The 27,441-nt window shown below is 39.0% G+C and overlaps 2 protein-coding genes across 2 annotated transcripts; one reads left to right on the forward strand and one right to left on the reverse strand.

Moving 5' to 3' along the window:
* Positions 1–561: 561 nt before the first annotated feature.
* LOC144666659 (mitochondrial adenyl nucleotide antiporter SLC25A25-like) lies at positions 562–12,624 on the reverse strand. Its single transcript, XM_078528054.1, has 11 exons — positions 12,323–12,624; positions 10,687–10,813; positions 8,593–8,680; positions 8,007–8,121; positions 7,451–7,559; positions 4,518–4,567; positions 4,153–4,305; positions 2,968–3,075; positions 1,817–1,984; positions 1,210–1,360; positions 562–790 (listed from the first exon to the last, which is right to left on the reverse strand). Exons 1-11 carry the CDS (start codon positions 12,566–12,568, stop codon positions 609–611), a joined length of 1,497 nt encoding a protein of 498 aa, XP_078384180.1. The 5' UTR covers positions 12,569–12,624; the 3' UTR covers positions 562–608.
* Positions 12,625–16,017: 3,393 nt separating this feature from the next.
* On the forward strand, positions 16,018–27,180 carry LOC144666314 (sarcosine dehydrogenase, mitochondrial-like). The gene is made up of 13 exons (XM_078527715.1): positions 16,018–16,272; positions 17,221–17,571; positions 17,888–18,067; positions 18,571–18,900; positions 19,686–19,993; positions 20,756–20,897; positions 21,126–21,209; positions 22,724–22,837; positions 23,252–23,390; positions 23,943–24,056; positions 24,190–24,337; positions 24,963–25,388; positions 25,923–27,180. Exons 1-13 carry the CDS (start codon positions 16,129–16,131, stop codon positions 26,188–26,190), a joined length of 2,748 nt encoding a protein of 915 aa, XP_078383841.1. The 5' UTR covers positions 16,018–16,128; the 3' UTR covers positions 26,191–27,180.
* The last annotated feature ends 261 nt before the right edge of the window (positions 27,181–27,441 follow it).

Raw genomic sequence — 27,441 nt, forward strand, 5'->3', positions numbered from 1 at the left:
TTTCCACCGCTCGTCACGAGTTACATGTTTTCCCGCATTTGTCACGAGCAACATGTTTTCCAGCGCTGGCCACGAGTTGCATGTTTCCCCGCGCTTACTGTTGTTTTTTCCCGCGCTGGTTTTTTTTTCCCGACATGTTACAGTTTTCCCGCGCTTTCCACGAGCTTTATGTTTCCCGCGCTTGCCACTGGTTGTTTGATTTTTAAACCGGTTACACTTTTCGAGTGTTAACTGGTTTGTTTAATTACGGTCACAGTGAGTGACTGACTGGCTGTGTGAGTACTTAGATTCACAGTCATTACAAAAACCGCTCCACAATTCAATTTGCTGTTTTAAAAAATAAAATTGTATTAAGTTTAAAAACCATCTCCCAAAGAAATGTCATGAAAAGCAAACTTATATACTCTTATAAATCGTCCACTAAAATCAAATTAAATGCTAATGTGTGATAATTAAAGACCCGTCTTGTTAAAACTTCAACTTCCGTGAAGGAATGGAGAACGCTTGAATTTCAAAGCCCTCTACTCCATTCCTTCCTCTTGTCCGGTTATAATCGTAACGTTTCTTTTATATATATATATTTCCTATCCACTTGTCCGTCGTGTCTGCTAGATAACGCCTAGGCTCATTCTCAAATGTTCGTACACGACGTAGCTAATACTGACAGCGGGCGCAACTTTCAAAAAGTTAGGCGCAAGTCCTCTGTAAAGTCCGCGCGGTCCATCTTCTTTTAAAATAGTTCTGATCACTGAAACCATGTTATCTCCTCTGCCGGCAGTACGGGACCGTGCTGAAGGACAAAAAACGGGTTTATTTCAGTTTTTACGTCAAATGAGAAGGTGTCGCCTCGCAAAAAAGGCACGTTTTTAACCTTTCCACGAGGAAATTGTGAAGGTTCTCTCTGGGCTGGCAAGAAACAGTGTGAAAAGACTGATATTAACAAGTAATTGTCTTATTCTGTCCTCTCAAACCAAGAGAGATCAGCATGTTGGGGCCTTAGCTAGTAACAGGCCTGTTACTCGTCTTAGTAAAAAATTTCTTCAGGTTTTTGTAAGAGGCTAAATACTTTGAAAATGAAAGAAGAGTTTTTTCCCTGATATCGCCACGGTAAGAGTTTTCCTCTCGCTACGGCGCTGCGTGTTATATGTACCACAGAATTCTCAGAACTAACAGTAAAAGATAAAAGAAAAAAACTTATTGAGCTCATACCTTGTGCTTGTAGTTTTGTCCTTACTAGAGAGAGAGGGTAGCTAGCTAACTGTCCACATGTGCTTGATGCTGTGCCACACGCCAACAACAAAAACACTCCTGGATCAGCTGACTCATTTTTGTGGTAATTTAAGTAAAAGTTTTTAAGTGTCTGAAAAGGAAGATAAAATGAACATGAGTTATATGTCATGTCTAAAAGAACGAGAGAAGCTTGTGCTATGCATGTTACACTAAATGCAATTCGTGTTGAGTAAAGAACGAGAAAAATAAAAAATGACTTGACGTCTCAATGCGTCCAACGTCAATTTCAAGACTGAATGTTCGTTCAATGTCAAAGAATGATAAACTTTTTTCAATTCAACCAAATCTGACAGCCAGTAGCAAGTTGCCTTTTTCTTATTTATTATTTTATCTAGACATCCCAGCCACAAAGCTTTTAAAACACTCCTGGAGCCATTATTGTAATAAAATGCCAAAATAAGCATCCTAGACTAATCTGCCAGAGAACAGAGACAAACTTAACACTCATCGTTACATTTAAATATATTTATTCTGCACTTTGCACTATAGCAAGTTAAGTTAAAAACATATGAACTATCAAATTTACCTCATATATCGCAAGATCTATTCCAGCATATGGGATAATTCCTAGAAGACTTGGAAACAGTCCACGATAAAAGCTCCTGATTCCTTCAGTTGAAAAGATCACATACGCTGCATGAACAAGTCCCCTGTATTGACCTGTCTTACGAAGGGCCAGTCTTGTTTTTAGAACCTACAATCAGAGAAATTCAACATATCAGGCGTAACGGCTTGTAGTTAAAATAATGGATTACTGAGCAGTACATGTAATGTAACTTAACCTAACGTAACATAACATAACATAACGTATCGCAATGGAGTTTTGTAGTCTTGTAATCCCTAACATTTTCAAGAGTGATTTTCTTTAAATTAATTTTTAGAGTTTTTGTGTCATTAACTTAACGGGCCGACAGGAACGGAGAAAGCTTGTTGGTGCCTTATGCACCCACCTCTTGGCGTCTAAAGGGCCAATGAAGATGATGATGATTATGATGATGAACTTACATTCAAGCTTTTGTTGAGTCTATCGTTGCAGGACTCTATGGAAAAACACCTTGTGGGTAACTTTGTGGTAAATTCTTTTACCTGATTGTCATACACCTCTCTTTCTACTAATGCTAAGACTTTGAAGGTACAGTAAACACCCGCATATAAGAACCAAATGGATTAAGAACACCAGGCTGAAATTTGGCCAATAAAGCTCCATTTTTATAAGAACAAGATCAGCCTGAGAAATTCAGCATGTTCTTATCAAATGGAAAAGGTGTCATAATTACATAAAAAAACAAGTGTTTTATTCATCATTACCTATAATAATGAAGGACAGCCACTCATCTCATCTATAGGCTCAATGTACAGTATTGATTGTGATCATTAAAATCAAAGAATATTTATTAATTTATGCTAATTTTACATCCAGGGACATTTTTTTGGGTAGTATTACTAATATAGAAATTTAAGAACATTTTAAGTACACTTTGAGGCTGATTTGTCACTAAGCACCCATTAAATAAGAACCCGATCAGCCTGACCTCCGAAATCATGTGTTCTTATATGCGGGTGTTTACTTTTGTGTATCGCTTATGACACTAACGTTGATAACATCTTTATTCTCATCACCTACCCAGAGCTCGACATTGCATTGAAATTGTAAAACGACATTCAGAGCAGGGTTACCTCAAGTGGGTATATACTTGTCTGTGAACAAACACCAGCCATAGAGCCTGCCATTAGTCTTTCTCTAACTCCAAGCTGCTTTTCGTCTGCACCCAATAGCTTCTTTGCCTGAAAAAATAAAGTTTCAAACATAAGTTATCTATTTTGAGGGGTTGTCTGCTATATCAACCACATGTACACAGGGTTGTAGCTCAAATTTAAAGGTAAAAGGTAAATCCTGCTGTCAAGCCAAGTGGCTCATCAGGCCGGAACCTATCCCGGTTTCTGTAGCATTGAGCGGTTAGGCATATTTCTACTACCCGCCTGGATAGGATGCTAGTCCATTGCAGGGTAAGTTACTAACCCCCAGCAGTAAATTTGTCAGTACCCATTTATACACCTGGGTGGAGATCGGAACTGTGAGGGTAAAGTGGCTTTCCTAAGAACACAACGCAGTGCCAAGCCAGGGCTTGAACCTGGACTGGTCGTCTGGCACACTAATCATTAAACCACTGTGCCCGCCATCTAAAATTTACAACTGGTGAAAATTTCTTCAATTTAGGTGAGTAATGATAATGAATGATAATGATAATCAATTTATATAGCGCATTTTTCAATTTACAACTGGTGAAAATTTCTTCAATTTAGGTGGGTAATGATAATGAATGATAATGATAATCAATTTATATAGCGCATTTTTCATATGTAATGTTCAATGTTCATATGCGCTGCACACATACTGTAATTTACTACACAAAGGCCAGACCACAACACCGGGAACTTCGTACCTTACTCTTTGCGAATAGTGTGTGGGTTCTTTAACGTCCCCTGTTATAAGACTGAAGATACAGGAGAGATGGGACCTACGGTTTATCGTCCTTTTCTGAGAAGACTAGAATGTCTATAAACCATTTGCAGATGTAATTACAAAGGCAGCACATTCTCCTCAGTTATTTTAAGACCCTGAGTGTTGGTCCGGTCTGGGGTTCGAACCCACGACCTCCCGCACAGCAGTCTGGCGCTCTACCAACTGAGCTAACCAGGCGGTGGGTACTAGATAAAATGGCTTCAAAACCTGCAATATTTCTCCATGCTGTCCAGCATTCTAAGGTGGTAAAATTCATGCAACAGACCGGTAATTTACCTGGCTTCCAGGTTTAATTTACATTCCTGTGTATCGGTTCTTTCCGGTTGTCTAGCACATACCTGTTCATATGCAAAGAATTTTATGGCTGATTCTGGTGCAATTTTAACCACATTAGCACCATTTCCTCTCCACAGTGATTTGATTCCACCTTCCTTTATCATCATGGTAAAACCAGATGCAATCCCTATCCTGTTTTTACTTGATGCTTGTACCTATAAATAATAGAATATTATCACTTATTCCCTGACACAAATCAGCAAGCAATAATGACTCATCACAACAAGACTGATCAAATGAAAGGTGACAAATATTTACAATGATTAGTTTTCATTGACCATAATAAGATGGTGATGGGTCATTTTCAACAACACATTTATCAAATCCTGAAGCAACCATAAAAAAAAGTCGCTAATTTTTCTCTGACCTGTAATAAAACTTTTAATCTGTCCAGAGGAGCTGTGGCTGTCCTTGAAACTGGAAGGAAAAAACTTACTGTTAACATTGATTTAATTTGCGTTCCACTGTCAGGCATGTCTCACTGACTTGCAAACAACTGTATTTGAAACCTTGAGCACAAAGACAGACAAATATAAAAGTTATTGCCTGTCCAGTGAGGTTCGCATTAAACAGATTTCCCTAGCATCAACTCACAGTGCTTCACGCTCAAGTTTTTCACCAAAGGCGACTTCCTTTTGTACACTTCACTTCACTTCACACTTCATGTCACTTTACATGAAGTAATACCGCTGATTACGATGAGCCGACTTAAACACATTCAAAGAACGCTCCAACGTAGTAATTTTCGTTTGCATGCAAGAGTATTGTCTTTATCCTTCAGAATACTTCAAATTCCTATCCTAGTGATATCCACGGCCCATGGGGGGGGGGGGGGGTACTCCGGCTTGTTAATGACGGGGATGATTGAAGGATTTTTTTGGGTTGGAAAATTTGGCAAGTATTTTTTTGGGTATTAAAAACAAACTAATGTGCCTTGGTGATGAATAAACAAAACAAGCATTCTTTGTGTTATTTTATTGCACCTCCTGGCAATTTAGGGGTACCGGTAATTTGACAAGCCTGAGAAGGGATTTTTTGGGGGGTTATTTTTGGTTCAGGGATTTTTTTGGGTATTATGTCAGAAGACTTAGGGATTTTTTTGGGTCCTGAATTTTGCCTCCATTCGATCATCCCCGTCATTTACAAGCTGGAGTACCCCCTGGGATCCACGGCTTAAATTATGCAGACCATTCAGTAGAACCACAACTAATGACAGACACTTCCTCTACACAGACACTTTTTTATGGTCCCAACCTCCCATAAGTGGGTAGTTTTCTTGGTCCCAGCAGTGTCTGCTTACAGGAGGTTTGGTAATATTAGAGGCTTGACAGTGCTTCAAGCTGCGACCATTTTGGACGACATGGCGACAAAATTTGGCGACTAAATTTATCAAACAGGTTGCCAATTTGACGACCAGTGCACTACAAAGGGCTGGCTAGGCATCAACATTTGTTTTTGCAGAATAATTACTAAGCCAAACAAATTCCACCACAAAATTTTCCATTACTGTTTCAATCGTGCATTTAAGATTTTGCTTAACCATTTGAGCTGTTTGATGTCTTTAATTGTGGAGCAGCCATTAATTTCAAATCCACTTTTATGTTTCTATTATTTTACCTTACTGTAGGAGAATTACTTATTTTGCATGTTTATCTTTCTTACCTGTTTCTTTATTCATTTATTTACTATGTAGAACGCACTGGACAACTGAAAGGTTCCCAACAAAAACGTCCCCTGGACTTTCTTGCTAAATCGAACGTTATCAAAACAACTCCAAATTGCGCATGCAGGTTTGTTTACGTGTGCTTAACACTGTCCTGTCTTTCATTTCACTGGTCTTTGTTTCGTTTTTGAAAGATTACACATGCAAAAAGACAAGGTTTTTGCTCGCGCGGCTTCTTTTGTCTTTTCTTTTACAAACAATAAACAAAGGAAACCTTTTGTTTCTCAAAACAATGAAGTCAGCTAAAGTTTTGGGATTACAGGCCTAGCCCTAACCCCTTAGCTTAACCCTAGCGAAAAAAGCTTAACCCTAAAGCCCAAGGGTTAGGGTTTCATTTCAAATTTAGGGTCAAAAAGCTAAACCCAAGTTTAAGGGTTAGGGTTAACGTTAGCGTTTCAAGCGGCTAGCTTTCACTGCAGTCTGTTTGTTGTTTCGGACAAGACTATTGTAATCTGTTACCGTTAGCTGTAATTTTGAGGTGAAAGTGAAATAAAGACTGATTGTTAATTGAATACATTTGCTCGTGTTATCACATTATACTAGTTTTGCTTTCAGTTAAGTGTCGCCGGCTTGCTCTCACTTCTATCTCCACTCCTTACATCATCACACATCTACAAAATCCCGCGAAAACAAGATAAACTAAGGCACGAATCGATTGATTGATTTATTGATTGATGAATATTTAATGAGGCACAGAAAATAATTTTGCAAGGGGAGGTCCCCCCCCTAAACCTATAAAGAATTTTTTAAAGTCTAAAACCAGGTCACTTCTCGGCAACTTTGTCGCGGCAGAACCCAAGCGGACCCTGTAAAACTCGTGTTGACGAAGTTCCCGGCAAGAAACCTCTTGTTTTAGGCCTTCTATGCGGCCAGGCTCAAACTACCTTGTTTGCAACGTTTTTTCCAAAGCGCTAAACAGCGCTGTTGTACAAAACAAAGGCAGAAACATCACTCAGTTCTTCGAGCGATGCTGTAAACTTACGGGTATTCAGACTTAATGATGTCCTTCAACCACCTGGCAGCCGCAATCGAGCTAAAACTATAAACTTTTCCGTTTTACTTTCACAGGCGCCATTTTGCTTAATTCAAACTCTTCCGCCTCTAACATGTGACCTTACGTCACAATGCAGTATCCAGTCCTACTCTACTCAAATCAACAAAAAAGCATGCGCAGCGAGTCGAAGAAATGCTTGTTAAATGGTTTATCGTCTTCCGTAGACGCTCAGAAAACCCTACAGGGAAAGATGTACACGCAATGCGTTGGAAAACTCAGACTGCTAGCTGACTGGGAGCACGTAAGCTTGCAAAATGCCTTTTTTTGCATACATAATTTTTGAAAAACGAAGAAAAGGCCAGCCGAATGCAACACAGGACAGTGTTTAGCACACGTAAACAAACCTGCATGCGCAATTTGGAGTTGTTTTGATAACGTTCGATTTAGCAAGAAAGTCCAGGGGATGTTTTTGTTGGGAACCTTTCAACTGACAGAGGTGAAAAATTATGGAAGATGGTAATGTTACCAACGGCATACAAACTTGTTATCTAAAAATAATTCACCCGATTATAAATGCACTTACCGACTCCTGCTCCACCTCCTGCAACCAACTGTCTCCACCACATTCCTGATACTTTCTCTTCCTCTGTGAATTCATCTGGGATGGTCATATCCTCACCAATGTCAATTACCTAGAGATGAATGGGTAAAAAAATGTAAACTCTGTCTAATTTCCTATCACAGATTGTGGTTCTGTGGTCAAAAAAATTAATCATCAACAACACCCTTTTTGATGCACAGAATGCTGGAAATTGCATTTCCCAGCCTCTAGATTTCAATTTTTTCTGGGGAAGCACGCCCCTGGAGCCCCCTAGGGATGCGTGTCACAGCCACTTATTCCACCATCGGAAGCCAATTATGAAAAATGTCATGGGATCTCCTGACAAAGGATCAGATTTGTCTGAGAATGATGCACATAATCTGTGTTAAGCATATTTTTCAGCAAAAAGGAGCCATACTAGCATCAAAGTGGACCCTGATGAACGCAAAGAGGTAAATTCACACCAAGAGGTCTCTAGAATGTGCCATATACCCTCCATTCTACAAATTATTTATTATCAATAATAAAAGCTACTCACTGTTGAATGTCTCCAGAACTGGATAATATCATGCATACTGTGACCACTAGGATTCAACATATGATATTCTCTCCACTCTTTCCAGTTTACTTTGAGGGTTTTGTCCTTGTCCATACTGAAATTTGGAATTACCAATATCAGAAATATTAATAATATTATTATCAATACTTATTGCAGTTTTCAGTGATAGGCAAACTCTGAAATTCAATCCTCAACCAATGGTTTACACTTTTTTGCTGCTGTCAATCAACTTGGCAGACCTCTTGGAAAACAGAAGTTCACTTCAAGCAGGTCAAAAGGTCACGCCTGTCAATTGTAATTGGTGGATTTTGATCCATTTCATTTGTTTCTGTTAGTCCTGGTTTGTTGGCTGTCGCCATAATTATGATTGACGGCAGCTTTCTTTATACAAAGTAAGAATAGCAGCATTACAAAAACCTATAGTTGTTGATGCTGACCACTCGTTGCAGTGCAAAGGTTACAAAATAGTCACAGATGATGTGCTAAACAACTGTCTGCTCACAGTAGAATAAGTTAAATAGACAAGATAGCTGCTTTTATATAGCAACACACTAAGCTAAATTACCTTTTCAATAACAGGTCCACTTCCTTGTCTGTTACATGAACATCCATCTTCTCAAATGCTTTCTTGAGTTCTGTTTTGTCCACACTCCCTAAGTCGCACAAAATCATTGCTGCTATCAGTTATGATATTGAAATGATGAGATTGAAATATAAACCCCCCATTAATATTATTTTACATACATTCATTTTATGTTTGTTCTAAGAATTTATTGACCAGTAAATCACGACAAAATCCCTAGTTGATGATTTTATTTTTTAATTCACACCATTTAAGAACTTAGATGTTTACTTCATCTTTTCCACTTGAAAACTTACACTTTCCAAAGTTCTTATCCTAAAGGCTGTGATCCTTTCGGTCAGCACCAAGAAAAGCAACCTCTGGCGATGGCTGGTATCAATGATTTTCTGTGCATGCTCCGAGCACTCATTTTCAATTGCCAACCATTCAAACTTGAGCAGACATTTGTGAATCATGGACTTTCAGCTTGGAACTAGCAAGAAGTCATAATTCTTGGTGCTGGCCAACATGATCACCATATCTGGGACAAGGCTGACTTTCCTAGAGCAAGAACTTTTGAATTGACGGACAACGACATTCTTAATTTTTCATGGATACCCTAGAATGCAATGTTCACCACAGAGAGCAATTAACCAGCTATTTGAGTCTTGGGTAAGAAAAAAGAAAATAATCTTTATTAATTTTAACATTTATATTTAATTATTAGTGAGGTTGTGAAAAGATTGATATCAACGACGTGAGGTCTGAATTAAGTTTAAGGTGGCCGAATACAGTTTTTTTGTGGCTCAAAGGCGCGCGCTACGATTTTCTGCTTGACGTCATTATTGCTCGCGCGGGCTAAAATGGCGCTAGCAACTCTAAACAGAAACGAAAAGGAGTTCCATCTGTTTTACCGCGCTTTACCAAATTTGTATACAAAAGAAAACTTCAAAATACTTCCAGATAGGTCTTGAAACCTAGGATGGAAAAATATGGCAAAAAAGGTGGATAAACAACCGACAGAGAAGTTCTAATTCTGTCTTTCATTATCGCTCGCGACGCATGGCGTCATATTAGCGCGCGCTCGCACACGCAATTTGATTCACTTCGGAGGTCAAAAAAGCCAGATTTTGATCCAGATTTTCTCGAAAACCTACCGTACAACTTATTATGAAACTTTTACAACTAAATTCAAGGGGTGAACCATGTCCACAGCCGAAATTTTGAAAAAAATCTGTAAGACAGATTTTGAGCTATTTTAAAAATCGGCAAAATATCACATTTTCCTATTTTGTGAAAAATCTGTCTTACAGATTTTTATATTATTTTGCACGAATGATATATCAAAGCCAATTTCTTATTTCTCAAATTTTAAGGTAAGGTCGTACGGGTGGATTTTGAGAAAAACGCCGTTTAAACTACTAGTGCCAGTCCCCTCTTAAGCACTCGGCCGTTCATTTAAGCTGTTTATTAGCATTTTTATTTTCCAAATATCGCATTAGATGGTTTTAGGACTTAACAAACAGTGATAAGAAAAAGACAAAACTTTTCTGGGGATTGTACAAGAGAGTTAAAGATTGGACTGATTTCCCCTTTCAAAACTGTAAGCCACCTTAAACTATATACGGTATGTACATTTTAACAACTACAGTAAAAACCCGCGTATAAGAACAAGTGGATTAAGAACACCCAGGCCTGATTTTAGGAAATAAAGTACCATTTATATAACTTGAACACATTCAGCCTGAAAAATGAAAGTTGTTCTTATATTGAAAAATATCAAAGATCAACACTACTTTTTATTACACACATAATAGTTCCACCCCAATTACAGTACAACTTATTGCCTTGATTTATCAATTTTATTAAAATTTAAATACAATTGTGTGCATATATATATTGATTTCATCTATTGGTAGCCTAGTATGTTCCTTATTTTAAGAAACTTTTTTTAAGAACACTTACAGGCTGATTTTGCAGATTATAACCCTTTATATAAGAACCAAATCACCCTGAACCGCCAAAATAGGTGTTCTTATACGCAGGTTTTTACTGTACTTGAAAACATGTTTTACAAAGAGTATAGAAACTGGTTACCGCTGTTGTCTTGATCAATGGATTTGAAAACAATCCACAGCTTTCTATGGTGGTCTGTCACATACTTGACAAACTCTTCAAATGACATATGTCCATCAAGGTTCTGGTCACCAAGAGTCATAATTTGCTGAAAAATACACATGCAAGAAAAACCATTAAATCTAACAGTTTTTAACTGACAAAATTACTCATGCCTTTGCTTTAGTCACAAGTCTTCACTGAGTGCTTTACTTGACTCTTATTGGCAAAAAAAAATAACATCATACAAACTCTAGCAATAGAGCGGTTTTCACTTGAGTGTCCAAAGTAATTCGCGTTTGCTTTGGTTTTGCATTACTACGCTCAGTGATTGGTTTGAAACTCTCGCGCCACTTTTCCGGCCAATCAGAACTAAAACCAAAACCAATCGTGACTCGTACGCGCACGTTTTCCAGCGCTTCGTGCCGGCTACATGTATTTGCTTCGCGTTTTGATTGGTTGACTGCACTGACTGTGTTCTTTGTGATTGGCTAGAGCGATTAGTTTGGTTTTGGTTTTACGACACTCAATTGAAAACTGCTCTAACGTTAACATGGTATTATTCAACCAGTCCTACCGCTATACAGACATACAGTTTATTATTAATTATTTTTTGCCCATCCTTCAGTATTATTCATATCATACAAAACTGTTATTTTGAGGTTTCCTTCGATTGGAAGTAATTTTGCAAATCAGAAAAGGTGTTCTGAGTTATAAGAAACATTTTATAACATGAGATAGGGAGGTTCTTTTTTAAAATATAAATATGCAAAAGTTTTATTGAAGAAGTTGAAATAAATTTGCATACTGTTGCTATTTATAACACCACCACCAGTTGTATATAAATTTTATATTATTTTGTCTAAGTATACATCCAGAGGAAATATTGGATGAGACTTTACAAGTGGAGGATAATCGATGACAATTAGAAAGCATCATCTCCAATATATTCCCCTTTTCTTGAGTACTCCTTTTCTTTTTAGAATATAACAGAAAACCTAATGACCCATGACAAATATACAAACCGGTGTGTAATATTCAGGGCTACTAAAAGGTAATAATTATAATAATTTCAACTTGGAACAGGAAATTATGAATAAAGCAGATGATTCCTCTATGCTTGTCACAAAAGTAGCCTACAGTTAATATTCAAGGGATTTCTCGGAATTCAAATTAAATGGTAATGTGTGGAATCCTAGCGGGTGATTTTAAACGCTCAAGATTTTTAAAATAATTTTCAGCTGCTTATCCTCTGTCTGTCCGACAGTCTTTACACAAATCCAGATGCTTTTGCATAAATCAAAAGCAAGCTTATACATTTTAACAGCATTTAAATACAAAAAGAGGTTCTTGCAATTTCCCTTTCGCTCACCATTATGATCGAGAACAAAATTATTCAAATGAAGCCAGTAAGTAATTTATGCTCGCAACAAAATCAACTGCAATGCAATATTTACACGGTATATGCATTATCAGTAGGATAGATTGCAAGTAAGTTTAGATTTACCTAACTTCGGATACCTCAAATCGGCACAAAAAGGATTTAGGGGCAGATGACTAGAAAGAAGATAAATTGCCTGCCTGCAAAATACTTTTATTGCTATGTTTTTATACACACCTGAGCTTGCCCTGCCTTGTATCGAGATCCATGAAGATGCTTCAGTCCTTCTGCAAGTTCGTTCACGTCTATTCTTCCATCGTTGTTTTTATCTAGCTTCTTAAAAAGAGTTTCTACTTCTTCTTGATCCATATGGTAGCCTTCGTCGTGTGTCGTTTCTAAATCATCTGCATCTAAATCCATGTTTACAACTTCGAAACCATGATGGCGGTGAGGCTTTGGCTCGGTGGCCAGGCCTTGGCCCATCTTGACGAGGAAGCAAAGCTGATACTTACAGACTTTCCATCTCCATTGTGTAACTCTTCAACTCTTCATTGTGTAACTCTCGTGCAAGTAAGTCATTATGAGACAAAGTCGACGAAAGAAGACGAGTCGACGAGTTGACGAGCCGAGGAGGATTGAGAAACCCGCTGAGACAGCGCAGGCACGAGAGAGAAGAGGGGGTAACCTTGTGCGGGGGCAGCGGGGGTTTTCTCAAGGGTTTCCTTCCGTCTCTAAAACCGCCCTACCTTCCACTCCCAATACTTCTCAAAATATTTCAGAAAAATTCATTTTAACCTGGCATCGAAGGAGGGAATAGTTTTGATTTTCTGCAGAGAAGAGGATAAGGAAAGAGACTCAGCGAAAAAAAGTCTGTGATGAGTTTTATAGCCGACCGCAGTCCTCTGGTAACTTATAAAGCGGGGGAGCGAGGGAGCGGAAATTAAGATCGAAAAATGTCATTAAAAGAACCGAATGCCACGTTTCATTTAAGGGGCTTGAAGTTGAGCCTTAGCGGCAAAACATGTTTGCGAAATATTTCGAAATAGAGCTGGTAAACTTAAAACATACATCAAAACAACTTTCGTCACTTTTTGTTTTCACTTTCACCCTCCAGTTCAACTAGCAACTCATATAGATGAATATTACGTCAGTTGCCCAAAATGTCGAGAGCGATGAGAGGCGGCTGTGTTTGCAGGCTAAATACACCTCCAAAAACCCCGTTCACACATAGTTGGTCATAGTTCCTTTCAAACTTTTAGCACCTTCGCATTACTTTCATGTTCTTGTGTGTATTCTTTTCATTTTTGCAATTTTTTACTGCTTTGGGAATTCGTTGATGATAAAATTTACAGAATCGCACTTTGAAATCCATCCTTGGGGGTGAACTTAGGCTTTTTGACGTAAATGTGCACAAGGGTTATTCATCAATTTTCAGAAATGATCTGTCAATTGTCTCAAGTTGTCATCAGAAGTGTATCGCTTATGCTACAACTGCCCTTTTTTGAGTCACGCAACGCTTCTCAGGAGCGTTGCGTGACCCAAACTGACGACTGAGAAAGGTAGATTGTATTTTCACCTTTATCGTGAGACTGATCAGGAGAAATACCGCCGTAGCTCTCCTTCTTGCCAGCTTTCTTAATTCCATGTTTGGCGGATTGCATGAAACGGAATGATGAATATTGAATTCTAGATTGTTTTAAAAGCTGGCTAAATATCGTAGAGGAATATTGAAATGATTTTAAAAATCTTAAATGCTAAGAAATATTGAATATTTCTCTTTTTCAACCTAAGATTAATGAACACTTATGACAAAAAAAAAAAAACAATCGTAAATATTGGCACCAAAATAGGCTGGGAATAAGAGAGGATCTCTTGGCTGGGAATTAATACCCGTCATAACACGCGAACTGCAGTGTTAAACATTAAAACGAAGAAACGCATTGTTGGGAAAAAAATTATAACTTTTTACTTGACGTTTCGTATGCTTCAACACACATATTTAGAAGTGACCGTTGAAAATGGAAGTAACGACATATTAGCATTGTAAGACAAAGGAAACTCTGGTAATAAGGGATTTGAGACCTGCCCCAAATGATAATGTTGGCAGCGTAAAACCTTATCTTTATTGGTTTGCATTTTTTCAATATGCATTTTTTTCATCATCTGTTTTCCGTCATCTATCATTCTTATTATTGAATATTAATTAAGTTGCTTATTTAAATTTAGTTGTTACTTCCATTTTCAACGGTTAAGCTACAATGGCCAAAGAAAATGAGTATTTACGTGAACAGTCAACCAAGAATAATGTGAATAGTCATAGATATTTCAGGGTGTTTCCTCAGCCGTTTTTCTACTTAGTAACAAGTTGCTCGAATTTTTTCAAAGTTTCTCAAAATTTCTGAAAAAAAGTGCTCGAAATTTGCTCCAAAAATAAAAAAAGTTGCTTTAGATTAAAAACTAAGTTGCTCGAAGGTTGCCCAAAAAATCAAAACGCTGCTCCAAATACATACTAATTTTCCTTACAAGGTAAGTTTTCTAAGCAGTTTCGTGCAATTTTATTGCAACAGAAGTATCTAAATAACACTTTAAGGCAAAAATGTGTTGAATTACGAGGATTCTTTCATTGACAAAAATCTACTCCTCTCTTCTTGGATCCGATGTTAGTCCAGCATTTAATTCACTGCCCTTGTATACCTGGGTGAAGAGACACTGTGAGAATAAAGTATATTTCCCAAGAGCACTATACTCTCACAGTGCCTCTCTCTACCCAAGTGTAAAATGGTAACATCCTATCCAGGGGGGAGTAGAAATACTCCTAGTCGCTTCGTGCTAATGAAACAGGGATAAGCTCCGGCCTGATGGCTACTATACTAGGCTCAAACGCAGACTTTGCCTTCGTGCGTGGAAAAAGCGGGAAAAGAAGCAGGCGCAAAACGGGAGGCGCGAAGGGGTGGAGGGCGCATTGCTGGCCCCCGACTCCACCCCCCCTGGAGCCCCGATAGTCGGAATCGCTAGAAAGCCCATAACTAAAAACCTGACTCGCTCCCAGTCGTAGTCAGACTCAAAACCGAAACGATGTGTATGTGTTATTTTCACACAAGGAAATATGTCCTTCCTACGTCTCCTGGTACACATACAAAACATGGACCCAGGTCCATGGATCCCTATGGAGCCGGTCACCTGATGGACCGCCCCTGGGCCAAATTTTCGTCATACGAGGAGCCCATACACATTCCTGCACAGGTTTTTTCACACTCCACTTGGGTCCTTTTGTCAACAAAGAAAAAAAGAAAGCAAAGGAAACAGAGGAAACAGAGAGGCAGGGTGGGGACTGTAACCTCGCCAAACGAAAATTGGGGGGGTGAGCCCCCCTCCCACGGTTTGGTGCCAAAATAATGCGAGCACAGCGTCGGTGACCCAGGGGCAGTTAGTGGGGGCAGGGAAAAGTCAGGCCTTCGAACAACAATCGGAGAATCTTCGGAAATCTTCGGCCTAGAAACTGCTCAGAAAACAAAAAGTTGCTAGAACCAAAAAAAGGTTTCTTTCCAACTATAAAAACCTGCCGAGTATTTTTACCCCCCCCCCCCCCAACCCCCCCGCCGCAAGTTCCCAAACGCTCCGCCGCCTCTGCTCAGTTACATAGATCAGTGGAGGAAGTGAATATATTAAATGCCATATGCCAGTCTTTTCTAACCATTACTTTGCTTTCAAATATTAGTCCGGGATATTAGTGGTGGTCCATGGACCTGGGTCGATGTTTTGAATACGTCCATATGTCCCATTGTTCTTGAATCAGCTTTGTTTTGCTTGGTAACCTGGTTCGGTCAGCGATCAAACTTGTTAGTCCGGTGATGTAAAACGCGGGAAAGATAACAGCACTGTGATTGGCTAAAATCTGTAAATATCTTTCCAGTCTTTCTTGTTATCGTACACCAAAGGGGCACCAAAACAAGCCTCGCGGTACGTCTTTCTGTTATTTCTATGTATGTAGAAAGAATTTTGGCGTATAGAAAGGCTAGGAACAGTACGATTCAACGTGGAAGATGTGGCGTCTAGCTAAAGTTTTGAAGGACACGAGATTCGGCACGTTGAATCGTTCGAGTTCTTGTCTGTGGAGCTGCGTTCGTCACGAGTCAAGCACTTCCAAAGATAGCGACGTGAAAGAAGTTCCTTACAAGACACTACAGGTAAATAATGCCATGCAATCGTTATTCGGATAAAGTTTATATCAGTGTTTAATGTCCATTTTATGCGTTACTAAAACTTACATAAAGTAACACTTTAAGCTAGGTCACACTGCCAAATTGTTTGTTCGTGTCTGAAGGATTCGCATGTGAAGTTTTAATGGTCTGCCGTTCGTGTGTGAAGGATTGAAAGAAGTCATGAGAAGTTGTGGCATTATAAGCTTAATTTTGGGCTAACCTCAAACCATTACGGGTATGATTACAGACACAGAGCACTGTTACCGATTTAATTAGAACTACAAAAAAGATAACCATTAGTGAAACAAAACAAAAACTTAGCTCTTTAGTTCCCCTCAGAGGAGGAGGAGGAGGAGGAGGAGGAGGAGGGGGGGGGGGAGTGGACTTTCCAAAAGATATGTTCTTTTTGAGTTGGTCTGGTCTAGATTGGCTGGTTTGGTCTGTAATTAGGTATGGTTTTTGGGGGAACCACACCAGCATATAAACAGAATGATTTTCATCTGACCTTGAAATGATAATGGACAAATAGAATGCAAACAACAAGTTAAGAAAAGGGATTGAGATAATCTGACTGGTTTAACAAATGTAAACAAATGCACACAGGTTTTGTCTGGTCTAGAGCGAATGCCAACGCACAATATGTACTTGTAAATTTAATGTTCTCTTCATGTTGCAGAGATTTTGCCGGTCTTGATTGCTTCAGCAAAAGATGCCTTCTAGATCATAAGGGAAGGCACGCAAAAAAATTGAACAGGGAAATAATATTATCTGTTCAACTCTTTTTGTGTCAAACAGAAGACCTGTGACCTCAAACAAAAACACATTGTCAAGGAAAAAAAAATGCCCTGTTCCTGCAAAAAAAATTGCTCTGTTCCTCAACATATTTATTAATCAGGTTAAAACCTTTATTCTTTGGATTGACTTTGACAACAGACAGAAGACAAGCATGCACCAGATACTGTCCCAGCAGAAGTAGATGCAGTTATTATCGGTGGTGGATCTGTAGGAGCAAGCACTCTGTACCACCTGACCAAACTTGGTGTCAATAATGCCGTCTTGTTGGAACGTGATCAGTTGACGTCTGGAACGACCTGGCATAGTGCAGGTCTAGTGTGGAGGTTACGGCCCAGTGACGTAGAAGTGGAACTACTAGCCCACACAAGAGAACTTGCAAGAGATGTTTTAGACAAAGAGACAGGATTGTGGGCTGGTTGGAATGAAAATGGAGGCTTGTTTATTGCCAACAACAAGGAAAGACTGGATGAGTACAAGAGATTGATGACAGTAAGTTATTTTAAAGGTGGTAAATTAAGCCAACAATACCTGGCTATAAGAGATTAGCTGCTTTAGGTTTCTACAACTGTTACCTTAAAAAACATGTCAGGCTCTAGATAGAGCTCCTGAATGAGTGCCGGAGTTTAAACCTTGTGTAGGGTTTTTGATTTGTTCTTGGGCTCGAAATTTATTTAAAAAATTGATGATTGGTAATTGAATGTCTTCTTTGTTCTTGTTACGTGTACCTGTCTTCGTTGCAAAGAGTTTTGAAATGTTAACTATTCCAAATAATAATAATAATACTTTCATTGTTAATAATCAACAGCTTGGCAAGGCATATGGTGTTGAGTCAGTTGTTCTTGGACCCAAAGAATCCAAAGAATTGTATCCATTGCTAAATGTGGACGACTTGTATGGAACACTGCATAGTCCTGGTGATGGAACCATAGATCCCGCTAGCTGGGCCACCACACTTACAAGGGCAGCTATAAAGAATGGCGGCAAGGTATGAGTAAATTACAATGTTCAGCGAGAATGCCTATAATGAAAAAAATCCATGAATGATGACAGTGACGTGTTCTACATGACTTGAACTCAGCTAAATGCTCGTAAAAATGCACATGAAGTGTCTAAAACTACAAATCCCCCATACATGCAATTTGCTAGTACAGGGGCAAATTTCACAAATTGTACATGTATGGCTTTTTATGTGCCTATTGACTGTGTTAGGTTTGCAAGGTATTGTGGTAAAATGTACAGGTGTCGTCTTTTCCTTATGGTGGATTCCATTGATTAAATCAGGCTCTCGTTACAATTACATTAAACCAGTTACCAGTATTATAATATTGTAGACAATTGAATTCCCAGTTTATAAGGCATGCTTCTTTTTTTCTTCCATTTGCACTCGCTGTAACAAACATCAATCACTTTTATACTAAAAAGAACAAATTGTGTATCGCCATACAGCTACAATTTTAATAAACTACATCAATCACTTTTGACCTTCAGGTATTTGAGAATTGTCCTGTTACTGGAATTGAGACTGAAGTCAATGACCTCGGAATTAAACGAGTTTCAGCTGTGCAGACTCCTAGTGGTACCATCAAAACAAACTGCGTCGTCAACTGTGCTGGGGTGTGGTCACCCTATGTTGGGGCACTGTGTGATGTCAGTGTTCCTCTGGTTGCCATGTACCATGCTTACATTGTAACAGAGAGGATTGAGGGAATACAGAACATGCCTAATGTGAGGGATCACGATGCATCGGTTTATCTCAAGCTCCAGGGAGATGGACTGTCTGTAGGAGGTTATGAACATAATCCAATATTCTGGGATGAGGTGAAGAAATTTTGATTTTGATTAACACTGTTAATTATTGACTGTCTGTGAGCAATCTTCTCTTTCTCAAAGATCCTCTCGAAATCAATGCACCTTATAATAAGAAGGGAATAGGGCGAGAGAGGGAAGAGGGAGACTACCGGTATATATTAGGTATTCCTTTGTTCTTTGAATTCCCATTTAGAACTGTCAAATGGAAAGCCCTTGATTTGGATATGAGTAAAGGTTACCAGAGGGGTCTGAACCTCTCACCTTCCTGCCTTATACTCCCACTTCCTGCCTCCCCCCTTTTCAGTGGCCATTCTTTCCTCTTTGTCTCGTATCTAGCAGTATTGCCAAAAATTACATAACGAAATGTTGCGAAGTTTTACTCGTCTTCTCCCAGTGCCCGCCACCTTAGGAATCCTGCTTCCTGCCCCTTTTTTACCTGGGCTCCTACCCTGTCCCCCTCCACATAGGAAAGAGGTGTTAAAAGGTGTGAAAGAAAGAAATTCAGACAGTATTTCAAACTACAGATCAAGGCAAGAAGATGCAGGGGGTCAAAATTTTCTTTAGGACTACAATCATGTTACACTTTCAACATTTAATGAACTAAAACACTACGGTGACCACCCTAGCTTAACACAAATGTTACATTTGGGTTTGCCACAAGTTGATAAGTTAATAATCTTTGGTCTATTCCTTGACAACAATCGCAAAAACTCTTTTGAGAATTATTATAATTAATATTAACTTTTCCAAAGGTGAGTCTTGCTGTCATAAATGTTTTATTGATATATTTTCAGGTCAGTAACAAATTTGCATTTTCACTCTTTGACCTGGACTGGGATGTATTTAGTGCTCACATAGAAGGTGCATGCAACAGAGTACCGATAATAGCTGAAACTGGTGTCAAATCAACTGTCTGTGGACCTGAATCATTCACTGCTGATCATAAACCACTGATGGGCGAGGCTCCAGAGCTTCGTGGCTTTTATCATGGCTGCGGATTTAATTCTTCAGGTATCATGCTTGCTGGAGGGTGTGGTCGAGAGTTGGCACGTTGGGTAGCTCATGGCCATCCAGAACTTGACATGTATGGATATGACATCAGGTAAACACAACTGTACATGAACTAGGCTGTTGCATTTCTTAACCTGTTAGAGTCCTGTTTAGTCCTAACAGTAGGAGGCATGGTGGCCTATGGTATATGTTATATGTTGTAAATATTTTTTATATTTCGGTTTTAGCTCTAATTTATTGATTTTAATTGTATCGTTATATAATATATATCTAGTGTAAGGACCTCTATGTAAACCACTTTAAGTGATGGAGCTTCCTAATAAAAGATTGTTATTATTATTATGGCTAGTGCAATGGACTCTGTATCCAGCGTTCTGGGCAAGCCCCTGCCCGGGGTTATCGTGTTGTGTTCTTGGGCAAGACACTTTAATCTCAAAGTGCCTGTCTCCACCCAGATGTATAAATGGGTACCAGCAAATGTAATGCTGGGAAGGTGGGCAACCCTCGGATGGAAAATACTCCTAGTTGCTTCATGCTTCGAATTCGTCGCTTCAAACCGAGATGAGCTCCAGCTAGATGTGCCACTAGGCTCAAATGCAGACTTAACGTACCTGTAGAGAGGTGGCCACTGTGGGGAGGTTTCAGTTAGAGTAACGTGTATGAATGGATGTATAGTCAGGAGGAAACATCCTGGCCAATTTGGAAAAGGAGTGGCCAATATAGAGGTGGCCATTAGCAGAAATTTGACGCTGTATTTTAAATTTGTCACATCATTGTATCATTAACAACACTGTATTATATATATATTTTCATGGTGTTGACAATGTTAACAGCATGATTTTGCTTTCTGAAGGCGTTTCCATTCATCAATTACACCCAATCAGAAATGGCTGAGGGAAAGAAGTCATGAATCATATGCAAAGAACTATTCAATGGTTTTCAGCCATGATGAGCCACTTGCCTCTAGAAATATGCGATGTGACCCTTTTCATAAGGTAGGAGCTGCTCGGGTTTAATATTAAGCAAACTGGGTAAACATGTTCTCCATTTGAGTTCCGAGAAGTGACATATGCTGCCATGAAAAGCAAATTCTTTAAATATGATTTTTTTTTTCAAACTGCAGCCTGAACTGTCCATTTGTTAAGTAGTTAATTTATTCTCTTCAATAAATATTAACTGTAGGTTAACTTCCAATAAACATGCATGGTGACCTGTGGTTTCAGGTTTTGTTGGACAGAGGATGTGTCTATCAGGAGCGGCATGGCTGGGAGAGACCAGGCTGGTTTGTTCCTGATGCAGTAGCTGAGGTAATCATGATCAATCATGCCTTTCTCTGAAAACTAGCTCACTTAAATTCATTTTTGTTGCTCTTGTGAAAGAAAAAGTGTCACCAATGGGTTAAAGTTCTCATTAATTTGAACTTAATTAAAAGCTTCACAACTAAAATACAGTTAACAAGCAGCTTATATAGGCAGAAAATTACCAGAACACAAGCTGGCTACCCAGGCTACTAAGATTAACTGGGTCAGGGCTTTTACAAACCTTTTTGTTCTTCAAGGGAATTTTCCAAGCTTCATCTAGTAATTAATTTAGCAATGATTTGTGAATGAGTAGTTTTAATTACACTTCTGTTAGGCCTTAAAAGTTGTGAACAATTAAAAACATTTCCAGGAGCTTGTTAGAATGTGTACGTGCATCAAAGATCAAATAATTTGGAATTAATTTTGGAGTGTTGATTTTTGCAAAGAGAGGAGAAGCTGGAGAAAAACCCTTGGAGTAAGGATGAGAACCAACAAGAAAGTTAACATGCATATAGCCAGGGATCCATATTCCCAGTCGTCCAGTCGTCCGAGACGACTAAAAAATCGTATGGACGACCAAACGATTACATAAACTCGTCCGCTGGACGACTAAAGTTTGACTTAATGAAAAAAAAAACAATTATTAAGTTTTCTTATGAGTTACTTGCGTTCTGACCACTTGTCATCCATTCATAACTTTTCGAAAACAGAAAATAATTTGCAACTTTCTGTTGCGATAAAATCATAATTTTGGCCGCCATCTTGGCTGATGCGGTATTTTCCATCAATGAAATCATTGCAGGCTTAATTTTTAAGCTGTCAACCGCTGATATTTTGTACTGCAGCTGCATCCGCGAAAACACGAGGCGATCGCATCAGCTGATGTTTTGATCAAAATTTGCCGATATCTTGGTGTGGCACCGCCAGCAAAGAAGAAAAAGCAATGTTAACACTTCAGAAAAACAAACCAAATATGAATAAGAAGAGCAAAAGCGTTCTTTTCTTCCGTTGTGGCAGTCGAAGAGGCCCTGGCTTTCATTTGTGCCCCCATCATACGCTTCCGTCAACATCACAAGCCGCTTGGGGGCGTGATGTTTTGTGAAATTTGTAAGCCGGCAGCCAAGGTAGACAAGTAAAGAGTCTCATTAACAAATACTTGCGAATCAAACTTAATTATAACAGATTCGTTGTCTTGTAGATTTCATGTATACACAGTGTTACATACATGTGATAATAACAAAAAAGTCAACTTTTCATTTACTTGTTGTGGTCGCCATTCTTCACTTTTGAACGGGCAAGTAAAATTTTGCCAGGGCAAGTATGTCATCTTGCATACTTGCCCGGCTGACGACTTGGAGAAAAAACGAATATGAATCCCTGATATAGCACCGGGCCGTAATTGACCCAGGCCACATCAGTGGCATGGAGCTTTGTCTTTGCTCCCCTTAGACACAGTTACAGAAATTCCAAGGTACCGGTAAATTAGATTTTTGATCATGTGTTCTGACTTTTGCTTTCAGGTAAAGGAGTATGACTACTATGGAGCTTATGATGTTGAAAAACACAAAGACTATAAATACAATGAGCTACTGGGTCAGGACTACACCTTTGACTTTCCACCACATCATGACATTGTAAGTACAATTTAATTGTAGCAAGCTTCAATAAGAGGCAAGGAATCCTAGCTTTGGGTTAGAGGTCCAAGTCGCTTCGTTGTTTTTTGGGGCAAGACTCTCACAGTGGCTCTCTCTACACAGCAAATTGCTGTTGCCGGGGACTGCAACAGGGAGCTAGCAATAGAACTAGTCACTTAATTCTACAGAAAACCAGTAAAAGTTAATAATCATACACCTTAAACAGTCATAAAGGTTTTCCTCAAAGTGTTTAATTGGATGTCCTTGAGATCAAAGAAGTGAAATGTCCTTGTGGGTGGTTAACATATGTACATACATAATACCGTGGAGAGGTTTTGTGGACAACAGAGGCACAGAATACTACTTTATTTGAAACAAAAGCTTGTTGAGTGATGTCTTTTGTTTTGTTGACAGATTGGTAAAGAATGCCTTGCTTGCCGAGAAAAAGTAGCTGTTTTCAACATGTCATACTTTGCTAAGTTTTATTTGACTGGTCCCGACGCTCAGAAGGCTGCAGACTGGATATTCACCAATAACATGGCAAAACCACCAGGTACCAGACACATTCTGTGTACTTACAGTGTACAAAGCTGCAGTTTTCTTAAAAAAATATGTGTATATGTTAAACAATTCTATCTTGAGGAATTTTGATCATGGTGATAATTATTCTGAGATAAATGTGTCTCTGTGTAAAATAGCAACTGTGACACATTCTCCCTCCCACACACCCAATATATGTGTGGGAGGCAGGGTGGCCTATTGGTTAGTGGTGGGTGACAGGGGGTGGTAGCCTTTGAGAAAAGGGGCAGGAAGCGGGATTCCTAAGGTGACGTTATATTTCGTAATATATATGGGACAAAGAGGAGAGAATGGCTATGGAAAGGGGCCGTAGGTGGGAGTAAAAGGCACAGGGGGCAGAAGGTTCTGACCCCCCTGTCCCCTGTCTGCTGGTTAGCATGCTGGACTCGGGTTTCTGTGGACTGGGTTTGAGCCCTGGCTGGGGTCATTGCCTTGTGTTCTTGAGGAAGTCACTTTTACTCTCACATTGCCTTTCTCCACCCAGGTATATAAGTTCTTCAGTTTCTTCAATTTAAATTTTTCACAGGTCGTACTACTTACACATGCATGACAAACAAAGATGGTGGTGCAGAGGCCGATATCACAGTCAGTGTTTTGGAGAATGGAGATGGCTCAAGTGTTGTAAAACCAAAATTTGAAGGTAAGAAAACAAATTTGCAGCGTCCTTATGGTTAGTGTGCTGGACTCTGGATGGAGCAGTCCAGGTTAGAGCCGCACCGGACAGGTTGTTAATAACTAAAGTCACTTTTACTATATGCTTCAATCAATCGTAGGTGACGGATTCTATGTTGCCGTTGGTGGTGGCATAGGTCAGCATGGTTGGTGTCATATCCAAAATATTCTTCAAGACAAACAATACGACGTCAAATTTGAAGATCACTCAGAGAAAATGGGAATGCTGAGTATACAAGGACCAAAAAGGTAAGTCACAACGAAAACATAATGATGCAGTCACTCACATGCAGGTAGCTAGAGATGCATGATTACGTCTAACCTGCAAATGCAGCTTTAGAAAACCATACAAAATTATAATGCAACTGGTGAATTATTCATTCTGGTGTGGTAGCATTGTGGCAATACAGACAAGTCCAACGGTACACAAAGTTTGTGTTGTATAAGTAGGTCTTACCTTTGGATAATTATATCAAAATATTCAAATTTGAAACCCAGGTAATAACTGAATTGAAGGGTAGGGGGGGGGGGGGGGGGAGGGGAAAAAAAGGAGTGATTTGTTACGAGTCTTACAAATGAGGGAAGCAGCAAGGGGTGTGAGGTGAGGCAGCGAGGCATGCAAGGCATGCAAGGCAGAAATCCAAACTCCAAATAAAAAGGCTAACTGCAAGCTACCTAAGCTAACTGTAGGCTAACGGGAGTGCTATTTAGGCTAACCAGAGTGCCATTTATAGGCTAGCTGACATGCTATGTAGGCTAACTGGAATGGTCTCATCATCGCATGCCTCGCTGCCTTGCACTTTGTAATAACCCATTTGTTACACCTCTTATTGCCGAGTACTTCTTATAATAGTCTTGCATAACTTGTTTTCAGCCGTGAACTGCTTGAGTGTCTAACCTCAGCAGATCTTAGCAATGAAGCCTTCCCTTTCTCTACTCACAAAGTCATCAATGTTGCTGGTCATGATGTCCGTGCTCTCAGGATAACTTTTGTTGGTGAACTTGGCTGGGAGTTACACATTCCAAATGACTCCTGTGTACCTGTGTATGAAGCAATCATGGAGGCTGGAAAACAATTTGGTCTTGTAAATGGTGGCTACAGAGCTCTGGATTCACTCAGTGCAGAGAAAGGTTACAAACACTGGCATCAAGATTTGAGGCACGACGACACACCACTGGAGGCAGGGCTGGGTTTCACCTGCAAACTGAAGTCGGACACTCCATTTCTTGGAAGGGAAGCCCTTGAACGGCAGAAGGCTGAAGGTCTTAGCAAGAGATCAGTGTGCTTCACCATTGAAGAGTAAGTAATGTCATTATCCAACTGCGCTTTGTAGAGTTCAAATTCCTCGCAAAACAAGTACAAATATGTTGTCTTCCTTCTGTTTATCAGTAACATTTATTGGTTCCATGATGTCGGATTACCTGATACACTCGATAATTCCAAAAATATGTTACAACTGTCCTTATGTCCTCAAAAACTTTGAAAATGTCCCAACAGAAGAGAAGAGTGCCTTTATTTTACCCCCCTTTTCCCTCCCTAAACAGGGTTGCTCTTTCAGTAATTATAAATTACAAAGTTTCGATTATATCTGGATAAAAGGAAACCTTATAACATGCCAAAAAATAACTTAGGCCTAAGTTTACATGAATATATGAAGCAAAGAAACAAACGGGACTATGCCATCTAATGAAACAAAAGAAACAAAAAAAATTATATAACTAAATATTCTCACGCATAGCATGATGTGAATAAGAATTTAACTAATGAGTTCAATTCCTCAGTTTGCAATGAAATTGGCTCATGTCATTATTTTCCAAATTTTTGTTTTTGCAGTCACAAGGCTCTCCTTGGTCTTGAAGCAATATGGCGGGATGACGAAGTTGTTGGCTTCATCCGGAGGGGAGAGTATGGTTTTGGAATTGGCAAGAGCCTGGCTTATGGATATGTTAAAGATCCAAGTGGCAAGCCAGTGACGACAGAGTTCTTAAAGTCAGGCAAATACAGTATTGAATCAATGGGGGAGCTGTTTCCTGCACAAGTACACCTCAAAGCACCATTTGATCCAAAGAATCTTAGAGTACAAGGAATTTACGATAGTTAATGTAACAAAATACCATAGCACTGAATTCTGGAATAGGTAGTATTAAACTAGAGTTAACACTGAGCCATAATAAATTTTTGGCAGGCCTAGGGGGCAAGTTAAAAAAAATTAAAATGCTTTAATAGTTCTTCTCATTTGTCTTCATACATTGTAAAGTTAGTTTAAAACCATTAGTTTAGAAATCTTTTATAATAATCAGGAAATTATCACATGTAATCTTTGGTGATGTGATTCTTATGAACTGTATGCTACATAATGTTATATACCCCATTATGGTGAGGAGAATTTGTATGTCATTATTAGGGCCTGAGGGAGTTGGTCAAATAACGGCCTGCACATGTGTTAGGAAAGTTTAGAGCAAAGTTAAAATTTGTAGCAAGCTTATTCCAGGAATGCTTTGCTGTAAACCAGATTCTTCAATTGTAGGTGTTTAATTGACCAGAATGCCTCATGCTGTCTGTTATGCATGGATGCACTTGTTGATCTCACATAGAATAATCCAGTTAGTGGAAACAAAAAACATGTCCCAAATCAAACAAACTTTCTTTTTTACAAAGTTTACATGCAATTTAAGACAAAGCTTGTAAGTCTGTGAGCAGGCTCATGATTGGGGAGCACATGCACAAGGGAAGCGTGCCAGCAATGCGCCAGACTCCTGCCTGTCGTTCTACTCTTTTGGAAATTAAACTATGGTCGCACAGGGAGGCTACACTGTTTCTAAATTCCTTATAATTATATCTTTAAGTACTTCCAAAATGCTGAGAAAGAACCAAGTTTCCTCCTTGCCATTATAGTTAAGAAAACTAAATGTACAAATGTAAGAGTTAGATATAAAACCTGGATCATAGCAAAGCTTAATAATGGTGTCATGGTTGTCCAGTTTTCTACTGGGTGGTGAAACTTTTTTACTCTGCATGGAAATGGTAAAGTCTATTTAATAGATGACTTATGATATTTAGCTAGTGTGTGACAATGCACTGAAATAAAAATTGACAGAACAAAAACATGTTGTCTTATTTAATAATCACTAGCAGAACTTAGTATCACCAAGTCCAATTGAAAACATTTAATCTGCAAAATGTGCTTTCTTCACATCAGAATATAAAATTCCAAAGAAAGAATTTTGAGAGCAATATTATTGCGGTTTTCAAAAGCATGCGAACTCTGAAATTCAAACCTCAACCAACCGTTTGCGCTTTTTTGCTGCCGACAAATATCTTAGCAGACCTCTTGGGAAACAGAATTTTAACC

The sequence above is a fragment of the Oculina patagonica genome, chromosome 1, assembly GCF_052425735.1.
Source record: "Oculina patagonica isolate OP01 chromosome 1, crgOcupat, whole genome shotgun sequence".
In the NCBI taxonomy this organism is placed as follows: Eukaryota; Metazoa; Cnidaria; class Anthozoa; order Scleractinia; family Oculinidae; genus Oculina; species Oculina patagonica.